The sequence below is a fragment of the Mustelus asterias genome, chromosome 22 (genome assembly GCF_964213995.1).
Source record: "Mustelus asterias chromosome 22, sMusAst1.hap1.1, whole genome shotgun sequence".
Lineage (NCBI taxonomy): Eukaryota > Metazoa > Chordata > Chondrichthyes > Carcharhiniformes > Triakidae > Mustelus > Mustelus asterias.
This window is the reverse complement of record NC_135822.1, coordinates 14,789,811-14,803,436: the sequence shown is the minus strand read 5'-3', so window position 1 is coordinate 14,803,436 and position 13,626 is coordinate 14,789,811. Positions and strand designations below refer to the sequence as shown.

The 13,626-nt window shown below is 42.6% G+C and overlaps 1 protein-coding gene across 2 annotated transcripts in view; it reads right to left on the bottom strand.

Annotated features, from left to right (window-relative positions):
• prkcz (protein kinase C, zeta) overlaps positions 1–13,626 on the bottom strand; it is a 466,471-nt gene that overhangs the window by 239,929 nt on the left and 212,916 nt on the right. For both annotated transcript variants that reach the window (XM_078238768.1, XM_078238769.1), the window contains exon 5: positions 10,044–10,129. In XM_078238768.1, coding sequence (XP_078094894.1) covers positions 10,044–10,129 — 86 coding nt within the window. The remainder of the gene's footprint in view (positions 1–10,043; positions 10,130–13,626) is intronic.

The window sequence follows — 13,626 nt, the reverse complement described above, 5'->3', positions numbered from 1 at the left end:
TAGGGAAATTATTGGAGAGGATTCTTCGAGACAGGATTTATTCCCACTTGGAAATAAGTGGACGTATAAGTGAGACGCAACATGGCTTTGTGAAGGGGAGGTCGTGTCTCACGAACTTGATCGAGTTTTTCGAGGAAGTGACGATGATGATTGATGAGGGTACAGCTGTGGATGTTGTCTACATGGACTTCAGTAAGGCCTTTGACAAGGTCCCTCATGGCAGATTGGTGCAGGTGGTGAAGTCGCATGGGATCAGAGGTGAGTTGGCAAGGTGGATACAAAACTGGCTCGGTCAAAGAATGATGTGGAGATGCCGGCGTTGGACTGGGGTAAACACAGTAAGAAGTTTAACAACACCAGGTTAAAGTCCAACAGGTTTATTTGGTAGCAAAAGCCACACAAGCTTTCGGAGCCTTAAGCCCCTTCTTCAGGTGAGTGGGAATTCTGTTCACAAACAGGGCATATAAAGACACAAACTCAATTTACATGAACAATGGTTGGAATGCGAATACTTACAGCTAATCAAGTCTTTAAGATACAAACAATGTGAGTGGAGAGAGCATCAAGACAGGCTAAAGAGATGTGTATTGTCTCCAGACAGGACAGTCAGTGAGACTCTGCAGGTCCAGGCAAGCTGTGGGGATTACAAATAGTGTGACATGAACCCAATATCCCGGTTGAGGCCGTCCTCATGTGTGCGGAACTTGGCTATCAGTTTCTGCTCAGCGACTCTGCGCCGTCGTGTGTCGTGAAGGTCGCCTTGGAGAACGCTTACCCGAATATTAGAGGCCGAATGCCCATGACCGCTGAAGTGCTCCCCAACAGGAAGAGAACAGTCTTGCCTGGTGATTGTCGAGCGGTGTTCATTCATCCGTTGTCGCAGCGTCTGCATGGTTTCCCCAATGTACCATGCCTCGGGACATCCTTTCCTGCAGCGTATCAGGTAGACAACGTTGGCCAAGTTGCAAGAGTATGTACCGTGTACCTGGTGGATGGTGTTCTCACGTGAGATGATGGCATCTGTGTCGATGATCCGGCACATCTTGCAGAGGTTGCTGTGGCAGGGTTGTGTGGTGTCGTGGTCACTGTTCTCCTGATGGGTGGGTAGTTTGCGGCAGACAATGGTCTGTTTGAGGTTGTGCGGCTGTTTGAAGGCAAGAAGTGGGGGTGTGGGGATGGCCTTGGCAAGATGTTCGTCTGATGTACGCTGAAAGATGCTTTCATACGAACAGGATATGGCGCTCGACTCATCGATCGACAGTTCCGATGCGCCACAGCGAAAAACCGTACCGACCTCCTCAAAAGACAAACACGGGACACAGTGGACAGAGTACCCTTCGTCGTCCAGTACTTCCCCGGAGCGGAGAAGCTACGGCATCTCCTCTGGAGCCTTCAACATGTCATTGAAGACGACGAACATCTCGCCAAGGCCATCCCCACACAATGTATTGGCATGTTCGAGATGCAGTTATGCTGCCTGAACCACTCTGGTGGTGCTCTTCAGTTCAGTCCCCAGAATGTCTCCCGTATCATGGTAGTCTGCTGTGCCTTGTGTAGCAGTGGGCCGACATTCTGGAGGAAAACCACCATGCGTATTCTTCTGGGGAGGAGGCAGACCAGGAGGGAAAGCCAGAAGAAGATCCGAGGATGGAGACCAGCAAGGGTCCAGAATGCTAAATGGACCAGGGAGGCCCTGATTGCCGCCAGATGCTCCCTAAAATTGAACCACTCCACCTGTGCTCTTGCAAGAGCCCTGTCCATCCTTCCAAGACCCTTACCTACCGTTCCAGGACCCTTGTCGACACCCCCCCCCAGAAAAACACTTCTGCCTTCTCCCCCTCCGAGAGTTTCATTGACATCACACCAGGGTGATAGGCCTGGGTTTGCTGTGTTAGCAAGTGACTTGTTAAGGCGGGAGAGAGTGATGACTTGCTGAGAGGCAAGCTGTGATGCTGCTCTGGAGCTGTCCAAGTCTGACTCCTGCCTGTCTTCTGATTGTACATAGACCTCCAAGCTCGTGTCTGAGCGAGGCCTAGGGTTCAGTGATTGAGGAGGCTGTCATTCCAGGAGGTCATTCATTTTCTCGCGACAGTGAATGGTAGTCCTGTGTCAGGCTGCTGACATTGACTGTCGCAGCCACTGTATCCCAGGCCACATTTGCTTCCCTGCTTCTGGTTTATCCAACCACTCGGGTACAGGGTGGCCTGCCTCTCTTCCACTGCTTCCAGCAGCCTTCCGAGATCTGCCTCCATGAAGTATGGAGCTGCCCTCTGCGCTGCCATCCTACTGGCTTAACTGGCTGTGAGTGCTGAGGGAGTGTTTAAGTGCAGCTTCCCCTTGTTAACGCCAGTTAGGATCATAGAATCTATAGTGCAGAAGGTGGCCATTCGGCCCATCGAGTCTGCACTGACCACAATCCCATCCAGGCCCTAACCCCATAAACCCATACATTTACCCTAGCTAGTCCCCCTGACACTAAGGGACAATTTAGCATGGCCAATCCACCTAACCTGCACATCTTTGGACTGTGGGAGGAAACCGGAGCACCCAGAGGAAACTCACGCAGACATGAAGAGAATGTGCAAACTCCACACAGGATGAGTCACGTGCCTGGCGACTCCATACTGGCATGTTTCAAGTGGGGTTTCTTTCAGTGCAGTAAATGTGGGACAATAATGATACGACTTGTGCTGGATCACAGTGATTTTCTCGCCCAAAATGACACTGCGATTATTCGGGAAAATTCCACCCATAATCTTGTGCTCTCACGTGTGTTGAGCATGGAAGCAGGACGGGTAGGTCCTGAGGCTGTGGATGTGCGGTTGTGCCCCCTCCATGCATCCCCCAGCCCAAAACCACTTCTTCCTGTTGTTTAGGTTACTCCACCATCCTGGGATTGCAGAGCCTGCCATTCCGGCAACAATCAGTGTCCCCAGTGGCTCTGCTGAGCACAAGAACTGCTGGCTTCTGATTGGTCAGAAGTTTTTGGAAGGTCAGACTTCTGCTCCCAGGGTTCTGATTTCAGGGGAAGGTCTGCTGCTGGCCTCACCACTAGCATGTGGTGGTCGTAGACCTTCCCAAAAAGTTTAGCTCAGTTGGTTGGACAGTTGGTTAGTGATGCAGCAGGGTGATGCCAATAATGCGAGTTCAATTTACTGTACCGGCTGAGGTTATTTGTGAAGGCTGGCCTTCTCAATCTTGCCCCTCGCCTGAGGTGTGGCGATCCTCAGGTTGAATCACCAGCAATCAGCTCTCCTCCTCGAAGGAGAGAGCAGGCTATGGTCATTTGGGACTATGGCGACTTTATCTTTCAGATTATGACAAAGGAAATATGAAAATATCAGGAAAAACAAAGAAATTTGGAAAACAAACCAATATTACAAAATTTAATTATAAGGACCATGAAAATATTAAAAATATTCATGTATACACAAAGAAAATGAACAAAAATAAGATGAGATAGGGCAAAGAACTAATGCAGAAGCTAAATTCATGGGTAATGACTGTGAAATGCCAAAAGTACTGAATAGTTTCTTTGCTTAATATTCATCAGACCAACAATGTGAGCATGACAACAGAAGAGATCAAAGGTAGTGTGAGAAAATGGCATTGTGGCACAAAATCATTCATAATCTAGTTGAATGGTGGAGCAGCCTCAGTGGTGCAAACAATTTACTCCTGCTCCCATTTCCTCTGTTCCAATTTAAGGCAGAAAGGGGATCTAACATAAACTAAATCAATCTTAGAGAAGATAAAAGGTCTGGGCTGGACAGATTTCACCTGTACATATTAAAACAAGTTCGGGAAGAGATAACAGAGGCATTAGAATCACATATAGTGCCAGAGGGCTGGGAGATTATTGCACCTTTTCAACAAAAAAAGTGCTAAATATAAATATTCCCGCAGCAAAGTACAGCTCAACTGATGCATCCTGAGGCTTTAATTTTTGTTATTCTTAAAATTGAAGATATAACAAGTCCGGGCCCAATTGGCTTAGCAGTGCTGGTAGGAAAATAAAATAGAATTCTTACCCGATGTGTTAACAGAAAAATATTTTAAAACTGAAAATATAATTTGACTTTTTGAAATGTAACAAAAAGGGTAGAGAAGGGTGACACATTAGACACTACAAGGTCTTTATGAAGTCTGAAGACAGATTAGTGATTAAATGTAGCGATCATGTAGCAGAATGGATAGCAAGCTGGCTACATAACAGAAAATAGAGTGGAGATTAATTGGTCAGACTCGCACAAAGTGGAAAATGGTGTTCCACAAGGATCAATACTGAGATCACTGCTGCTCACAATTTACATAAATAAATTAGACTTGGGGATCAAGAGTACAAGATCAAAATTTGTGGACAACACAATTCTGGGGTGCAGCTAATACAGAGGAGGACTGGAGTAAAATATAGGAAGGTATTAAAAAGCTATGAAATGGCATGTAATTGACAAAGGAAATTCAAGATAGGCAAGTGTGAGGTGGTACATTTTGGTAAAAAGATTAAGTAGGCCACATACTCCTGGGAAGAAGAGCCTAATTGATAGATGATCAGAGGAATCTTGAAGTACAAGGACTCTTCCCCCTCACCTCCCATAATTACCCTTCCAACTCCCTTTTGACACCCAGCTCCTCGCCCACTCCATCCGATAAATACTATGCAATTCAATGGATAGCGTTTCCATGTTGTTTTGATTTGATTTATTATTGTCACATGTATTAACATACAGTGTAAAGTATTGTTTCTCGCGTGCTATATAGACAAAACATACCGTTCATAGAGAAGGAAACGAGAGAGTGCAAAATGTAGTGTTACAGTCATCGCTGGGTGTAGAGAAAGATCAACTTAATGCAAGGTAAGTCAATTCAACAGTCTGACAGCAGCAGGGAAGAAGCTGTTCCTGAGTTGGTTGTTTCGTGACCTCAGACATTTGTATCTTTTTCCCGAAGGAAGGTGGCGGAAGAGAGAATGTCTGGGGTGCGTGGGGTTCCAATTGTGCTGGTTGCTTTGCCGAGGCAGCAGGAAGTGTAGACAGTGTCAATGGAATGGGAGGCTGGTTTGCGTGATGGATTGGGCTACATTCACGACCTTTTGTAGTTCCTTGCAGTCTTGGGCAGAACAGGAGCCATACTAAGCTGTGATACACCCAGAAAGAGTGCTTTCTATGGTGCATCTGTAAAAGTTGGAGAGAGTCATAGCTAACATGTCAAATTCCCTTAGTCTTCTGAGAAAGTAGAGGTGTTGGTGGGCTTTCTTAACTATAGTGTCGGCATAGGGGGACCAGGACAGGTTGTTGGTGATCTGGACACCTAAAAACTTGAAGCTCTCGACCCTTTCTACTTTCTCTCCGTTGATGCAGACAGGGGCATGTTCTCCTTTAGGCTTCCTGAAGTCAATGACAATCTCCTTCGTTTTGTTGACATTGAGGGAGAGATTATTGTTGCCGCAGCAGCTCACCAGATTCTCTATCTCATTCCTGTATTCTGTCTCGTCATTGTTTGAGATCCGACCCACTACGGTGGTGGCATCAGCAAACTTGAAAATCGAATTGGAGGGGAATTTGACCACACAGTCATAGGTGTATAAGGAGTATACTAGTGGACTGAAAACACAGCCTTGTGGGGCACCGGTGTCGAGGATGATCGTGGAGGTGTTGTCCATCCTTACTGATTGTGGTCTGTGAGTTAGGACGTTCAGGATCTAGTCGCAAAGGGAGGTGCCGAAGCCCAGGCTATGGAGTTTGGGGGTGAGTTTCGTGGGAATAATAGTGTTGAAAGCTGAGCTGCAATCAATAAATAGGAGTCTGACCTAGGTATCCTTGTTATCTAGATGTTCCAGGGTTGAGTGCAGGGCCAGGGAAATGGCATCTGCTGTGGACCTGTTACGGCAGTAGGCAAACTGTAGTGGATCCAGGTAGTCTGGGAGGCGGGAATTGATTCATGCCATGACTAACCTTTCGAAGCACTTCATGATGATGGATGTCAGAGACACCGGCCGATAGTGATAGTTGTGAAATACATATTTCTGAAATTTATTAAAGCTGTGATTTTGGTGACAAATATTTCAGCCACATTAAACAGAATGGCTAACAAAATTCAAGACAGTGACTTTAGTGGTGCCAGAGTGATACATTTTCACTATAAAATATCAGCATGTGTCACATGGTGAGACATTCTAACACCAAAAATACCCAGCACATCACTTTTAGGAATAACACGTATGTAGAATTAGCATTCAATGAAACACCACATGTGGCAAAGTTAATACTGTGTCATATTTTTTGACCAGGAGTAATAGGAGAAACCTCTAATCAAACCAACTATTTCACTACTTTATATCCGACTTGACTAAATGCTCAAAATTTTATAATATAAGCACTTGTAAAACAGACAACAGGCATTTGAAATCGTGGAATCGGCCACACTTCCATTGTGACAATCTTTTAAAAGCGTTAGCTGCTATGTCACATGACTGATTAAATAAATAGTAAAGATAAAGGTCTTCAGTCATTATATCCCATACACACAAAATTATATTAAAGGAATAAATGTCATTGTGATACTGAGGGATTACACAAGGGGCACTATATATTGTAATTCAAGTTATTGTGGAACCATTGTGAGTGATGACCATGTAAGTCAGAGGAAGCTACACAAAACACAGCGAACCTACATTAATTACTGGCAAGCTCAAAACATTAAATAATTGAAACTATCAATGTAAGGTAAGCGATTTGTGAAAGTAGCCCACAGCACAAAGCCGCCTGGGTGAACTTAATAGTTTCGCATGCAAGACCACATAATTGGTTGGAAGAGAATTACACATTTCACAGATTTAGGTTGTATTTTGCAACTTTACTCTATATGTTACTTGGCAATGCTTGATGCAGACACAATACCATGAGCAAAAATCTATTACACCCAAACTGTCAGTTAGATTGGTCATAGTAGAGTTTTGTAACATCTCAATCTCATAATTGCTTAACTGTAGGGATGTGGTAGGCATCATTAACTAGGGATTCACTTGTGCACCTACCTGCACAGGCTGTAATTGGCCTGCATTGGCTCCAGATTAAGCAACACCTTAAATTTAAAATTCTCATCCTGGTTTTCAAGTCCCTGCATGACCTCTCCCCTATCTCAGTAATTTCTTCCAAAACCACAACCCTCCCAGATACTGTGTTCCTCTGACTCTAGCTTGTTATGCATTCCCAATCATAACTCCTCTGTCATTTTAACTCATAACTTCAGCTGCCTATGCCCCAAACTCTGGATTACCCTCAATACACATTTCTAACTCTCTACCTCACTTTTCTCCTGAAAGACACGACTTAAAACCTTTGATCAAGCTGTTGGTCATCTCAGCCAATATCTCTTTATGTGGCTTTTCGTTATGCTTTGTTTTATTATATTCATGTAAAGGGTTTTGGAATAATTCATTACATAAAAACATTATATCAATAAATGTTGTTAGGTATTGCATGTTTGTAATTAGTAACTCTAAGTAAATGCTGACAAACATATCTAAAGATTGTCTCCAGTTCTATCCCATAACTGGTTTTCAACACTAAAATAGCCTACTCCAATTCCTATGTTCCCACCCAAGTATGCCTGTCTTATTACCTTGATGCTGCTCTTTCTTTGTCTCCCCTCTTCTACTTTCTCCTCAAACATTTTTGCTTTATCCTTTTTTGTTCTTTTGGATGGGAGACAGTGGGTGGCTTGGTTCATGGGAAAAGATTAAAAATTAATAGTTGAAGACTGAAATTGTGGCTCAGGCAACAGGGAATATTTGAACACCAGTGGCTCCTTCCCATTCCGCTCCCTCCTCGACCTTCACTCCCATCACTGCCCCGAACATTTAGATTGAGGAAGGAAACTGCCCATTTGCCTGTTCCATTCCAAAGTTTGAATGAGAAAAACTAAGCCTGACACGCTAATGCAATACTGAGGGAACACTATTTGCAGTGTTATTGTTCAAAAGAAATGTTAAGCTGAGGCCCCGTTTACCTGCTTGGGTGGATGCAAAAGTTCCCAAGGCACAACTTTGAGGAAGAGCTGGGGAGTTAACCTCAGTGGTCAATATGCACCTTAATCATCACCACCACAGTAAACTGATTATCTGGCCACTGTCACATTGCTGTTAGTGGGAATTTTCTGTGTGCAAATCAGCTGACACATTTTCTACATTAACAATGACAGTAATAAACTACCCCTCAAGGACAATCAAAGGACACTTAACTGTATTACTTACATTTTGTTTCTTGAACTTTGACTCCCTTATTTATGGTATGTGTGTGGTACATGCTTGAATCTGAATGGCTGCATGAGGGATGAATGCTTGATGTTGCACTGTAATTTTTCTCAGTTTTAGTGGTTAAAAAAATTGCTCTTGCTTTAACTCCAGAAAACCTTGTATGATTGACTCCTTATTGCTCAAAGTTTAAATACTTAAATGCAATCTAATCATGAAAAAGAAATTTAGACCTTTGTTGTGACCAATTGAGGAGGTCGAGTAGAGGGAGCCTGTTTACACCTTCTCACCTGGTTGTAACAAGCTTGATGTGGAGATGCCGGCGTTGGACTGGGGTAAACACAGTAAGAAGTTTAACAACACCAGGTTAAAGTCCAACAGGTTTATTTGGTAGCAAAAGCCACACAAGCTTTCGAGGGTGTGGCTTTTGCTACCAAATAAACCTGTTGGACTTTAACCTGGTGTTGTTAAACTTCTTACTGTAACAAGCTTAACAATGTCCAAAAAGCCAGAAAACAAAAGTTATGAGTACATAACGCACACACAAAATACTATTAATATAAAATATATTTTAAAAAACCACAAGCTGATCATGTTGGAAGCTGAGGCAAAGCATTCCATCAATTAAGTCATGGAAATTATGAACATTACACATGCCCAATAAGCAAAACAAACTGGTTCAAAGACTGATCACTTTCTTGTGTACCTAACATCCACTTGCAAGCCTTTTAAAAAAAATTTGTTTCAAAACAAATGGGCCACTTATCAATCATCTCTAGTTGTCTTTGAGAAAGTGGCGGGGGTGAAAATACACCCATAGTGCTGTTAGGAAGCGAGTGTTAGGATTTTAACCCTGTGACAGTGAAGAAAAGGTGATACAAGTCCAAGTCAGGATGGTGTGTGGCTTTAAGGGGAACTTGCAGATGGTGGCATTCCCACACATCTACTGCCCTTGTCCTTCAAGGTCATAGAGGTTGCAGGTTTGGAAGGTGCTGTTGAAGGAACCTCGGTGAGTTGCTGTGCTGCCCCAGGAAAATAAACTCCCCAAGTCACCTGCAATTGCTTGTCTGATGTTCTTGTCCATGAATTCTGGAGTTAACTCCTGAAGCATTTAACTCTCTCATCTTCAGACTTTTGTTAAAAAATACCTCCTAGATTTTGTTTTTCTTTCCTATCATCTTTGGCTCAATTTCACTTTTTGGCCTATTGCGTTCCTGCAAAGTATTGTGGCACATTTTCCAATGTATAAATTAAGTTGGTTGCTATATTTTAAAAGTTTTGAATTATGCATTATCCTTTTAACTCAATAAGCACCAAAATAGCTGGTGATGAAAAACTAGCCAATATTGTGCAAGTACGCTATTAAGAAAGCCCAAATAACATCCTCTTAAAATGCTTAGTGCTGCACGTAAAGGCAATTAGCAATACAAAATTTTTAAAAGTATATGCTTCAGTTTTCAAGAAAGAAACAGTAACACACTGTAAATTATAGATAATCGTAGTGGATGTTGCTTGCATTGCAATATAAGCCAATCGACACAAACAACAGCATGCTGGAACTCTGAGTAAAATGCAGTCTACTATATTGATGTTTCCTGTGGTAACTAATGTAGAAAGCACCACTTAATCTCTCTCACCCATTCTTGCTCCCAAATCAGATACATGTTCTGAATATTTTTACATGCATTATGTCATTGGAAGACTAATTACCATAGATACGTCTAATGTCTAGAAAGGCAATATTGGCACACAAATAGATACAGGTAATGCAAAAAAGCAATTTACTCACCCTGTTAAATCGTTTGGCCTGAAAGAGATGTCCATTCACACGGTAAAGCTTCCGCCATCTTCTAGCCCCACGCCTATAAATTGATTCTAGAACAGAGAGAAAAAAGGTGTAAAAAACCAGCATAGTGTATTGCTTCTTGCAACTGACTTGTAAGTAAGATGCTGTACAAGTGGTATGATCATCTTTTTCCTTCTCTTTCTTCACCACAGCACACCTCACAGTCTAAGCAACAAACTACAGAACATGGAGATCCAGTAACAAGATGCTGTCAGATTTCTGTGGGACAAATAAAAAAGGGGGAAAAACACCCCATCATTGCCTGTTTATATGCCACATTCACAAGTTATTTTAATTCTTATAATTCCAGGGCTGTTGAGACAAGATATGATGTGCATTTGGAGGTATCCTTTGCTACAGCAGTTATTGTTGCGATATAATCTGGAGTATAAAAGAAACACCAAAATGGAAGTGCTTGAGCACTCCCCTTCCTCCATCGATCATGCTATACAGGGTTGAAAACAGGGATGCAAAATAGTACTGGTTCTGCTGTGAAATCTCATCACTGCAGCAATTAAATCAGCAAGCTATTTGTAACATAAACATGGTTTGCTGTCAACAAGACTAAAGCAGAAAATTAAACCTATTTCCATATCCTGACTCACACAATGAACGTAATTTTTCAAAACATGGCACTTGTGTTTTAAAAATAAAATCTAATATAAGAAAGCCAATGAAATAAAAGCCTTGAATTTCTGAAGCATCTTTCATGACCTCAGAATATAGCCAAGTGCTTTAAACCTAATAAATTACTTTCGAAGTTCAATAACTTTTGTAGAAAACTGGAAGGAATCAGAAGGGATTAAATTAGCACTGGCAGCAGATATGAGTGCATTAGGTTCCTAACCTATTATCTACCAATAACTATAATTTCAATGTGTTTTTGAGTGAAAGAGAGGTCAAACTCATTAAATCACCACTCTGCATCCCATCCCTTATCCTGGGACCATATTCAGAGAAGGTTACAGTATAAAACCAAGTCTTGCGGCTTAGTGGGCAGCGCCCTACCTCTGAGCCAAAAGTGCTGGGTTCGAGTCCAACCTCAAGAGTTGATGGCCAAGGAAAGTTGCTTCATAACATGGCCAAACAAGTTGAGCATTAACCCGCAAACCCTTCCAACACATGCAAATTGCAGGTAGTAAGAAGGGGAGGAGTTTCACGCAAGCCAGGAAAGAAAGTGAGTGTCTTTACTATCACTATCCATAACTCCAGACTATAAATGCATGTAAAATGAAAAGAACTGTAACACATCATGAAACAGTACAATAACAGGCTGTCTGGTCCTTGGATAAAGGCAAAATACTGCGGATGCTGGAATCCGAAACAAAAACGTAAAATGCTGGAAAATCTGAGCAGGTCTGACAACACATGTGGAGAGAGGATAGAGCCAACATTTCGAGTTAGGATGACTCGAAAGGTCTATTCTCTTTCGACAGATGCTGTCAGACTTGCTCAGATTTTCTAGCATTTTCTGTTTTGGTACTTGATCCTTAGCTGGATTTTCTTGCCCCCATGGAGGAGAGTTTGAAGGCTGGGGTCCAGGAAAATAGGTGGGAGCTGCATCGCATTTGCTCTCTACAATTCTCTGCCACGAGAGAACTTTTCCAGGATCGAATGGGGAACCATTTCACCTGCCTGCTTCATGGACATGGGTAACCAATTATGGTGATAAAAGGTTCCAATTAGTGACAATTTTGCAGTGGCATTTTAATGCCATCAGAGCAGCCTTCACTGTGTAGCTGATGGTTCAATCAAGACATGAATGCATCAGCGTGCACCTGTAGTTTGTGGGACCTTTGCGAACCTCAACCTGCTTCAGCAGTGCCCATCTCCTCCCCCAATGGGGCTGCTGAGCTCCAGAGCTGCAGGTTCTCAGATTGGGCCTGCAGTATCTAGAGCCTGCCTGCCATTCTTAAAAGGACAGTAAATGCAGAGGCAGGGCCATTCTGGGAAAATTTCACCGGCAGGCCCGCTGCCATTCAGCGGAGGATATGAACCTCCATTTGGTCCTAACATCAAGGTCCCGAAGCCCATTATGCCTGTTAAATAACTTTTGCTACCCCGTCAAATCTTTCACTCCTGTTTTCTCCCCAAATCCTTTAACATCCCACTTTTCAATCAAACATTATATTCTCTTTTAATAAACTGTATTTCAACACAAGAATTCTATTTTCTGACTATTGTCTGGGTGAAGAATGTTATCCCAATCTTCCCTTCAACTCATTTTGTGATTATCTTAAATTTGTGCCACCTGGTTAATACTTTGTTGCTGAATTTACCATTATCCTTCATATTACTCTTTATCCTCAATGCTTCAGTGAAAATAAAATAAAATTCAGCCATTCTTTGCAAATGTAACCCATCATTCCTAGTTACACCCAAAGATGTGTGGGTTAGGTAGACTGGCCATGCAAAATTGCCCCTTAGTGTCAGGGGGACTAGCTTGTGCAAATGCAAGGGGTAATGGGGATAGGGCCTGGGTGGGATTCTGGTCGGTGCAGACTCGATGGGCCGAATGGCCTCCTTCTGCACAGTAGGATTCTATTATTCTATTCTATGAATCTATGCAGCACAATTTCACTTCTAACATTCTAACAATGTTTTCTTGAAGCAACATTCGTTGCACAGTAAACTTCCTTCTATAGCAAGTCCTCACTTTTGTTTATTCTTTATGACCACGTTTTTTGGGAGCAGAAGCACAGGGCAAGGACAGGAAATTGCTGGCCACAAATCTGGTGATGAAAGATCCAAGGATGTGAAAGAGGAGGGCTGCAGACTCCATTGACAGCCTCTCCTTGGGACAGGGACAAGCCCCTGCAGAGTGTCAGGAAGGGGTCCAGGCTCTGGAGAAAGCGAGCAAGAGAGAAACACAATGGGAAGGGAAAGGAAGGGAAGCAATAAGCTGAACTGAGTTTCAGGAGTGCTGTGGGTGAGACATAGAAGCTGTGCTACTCAGGGCTTGTTTGGGTGATTTAGTGCCAAAGTTGAATTTATATAGTACCTGTTATGTTCAGTGATTTATTTTATTTTGCAAGTTTTAAGGAACCCTGACTGAAGGAAGGATGCAAGTACATTAGCAGTTTAGAGCAAGTTTACCAAACTAATATCAGGAATGGGCAGGTTATCTTATGAGAAAAGATTGGACAGGGTTTGTATCTACTAAGGTTTAGAAGTGTAAGTAGTCGCTTGATTGAAACATAAAATATTCTGAGGTCTTGACAGAGTCAATATGGGGAAGAGGTTTTCTCTTATGGGAGAATCTAAAACGAGGGGCACTGTTTAAAAATAAAGGGTTGCCCAAATAAACCTGTTGGACTTTAACCTGATGTTGTGAGACTTCTTACTATGCCCATTTAAGTCAGAGTTGAGAATAAATTTTCTCAGACGGTAGTGAGTATTTGGAACTCCTTTCCTCAGAACGTACTGGAAGCAGAATTTTGAAAATTTTCAAGGCAGAAATAGAAAAGTTTTTGATAAACAAGGGATTGATGTAGGTGACTGGGGTCAGAGCAACCATGATATTATT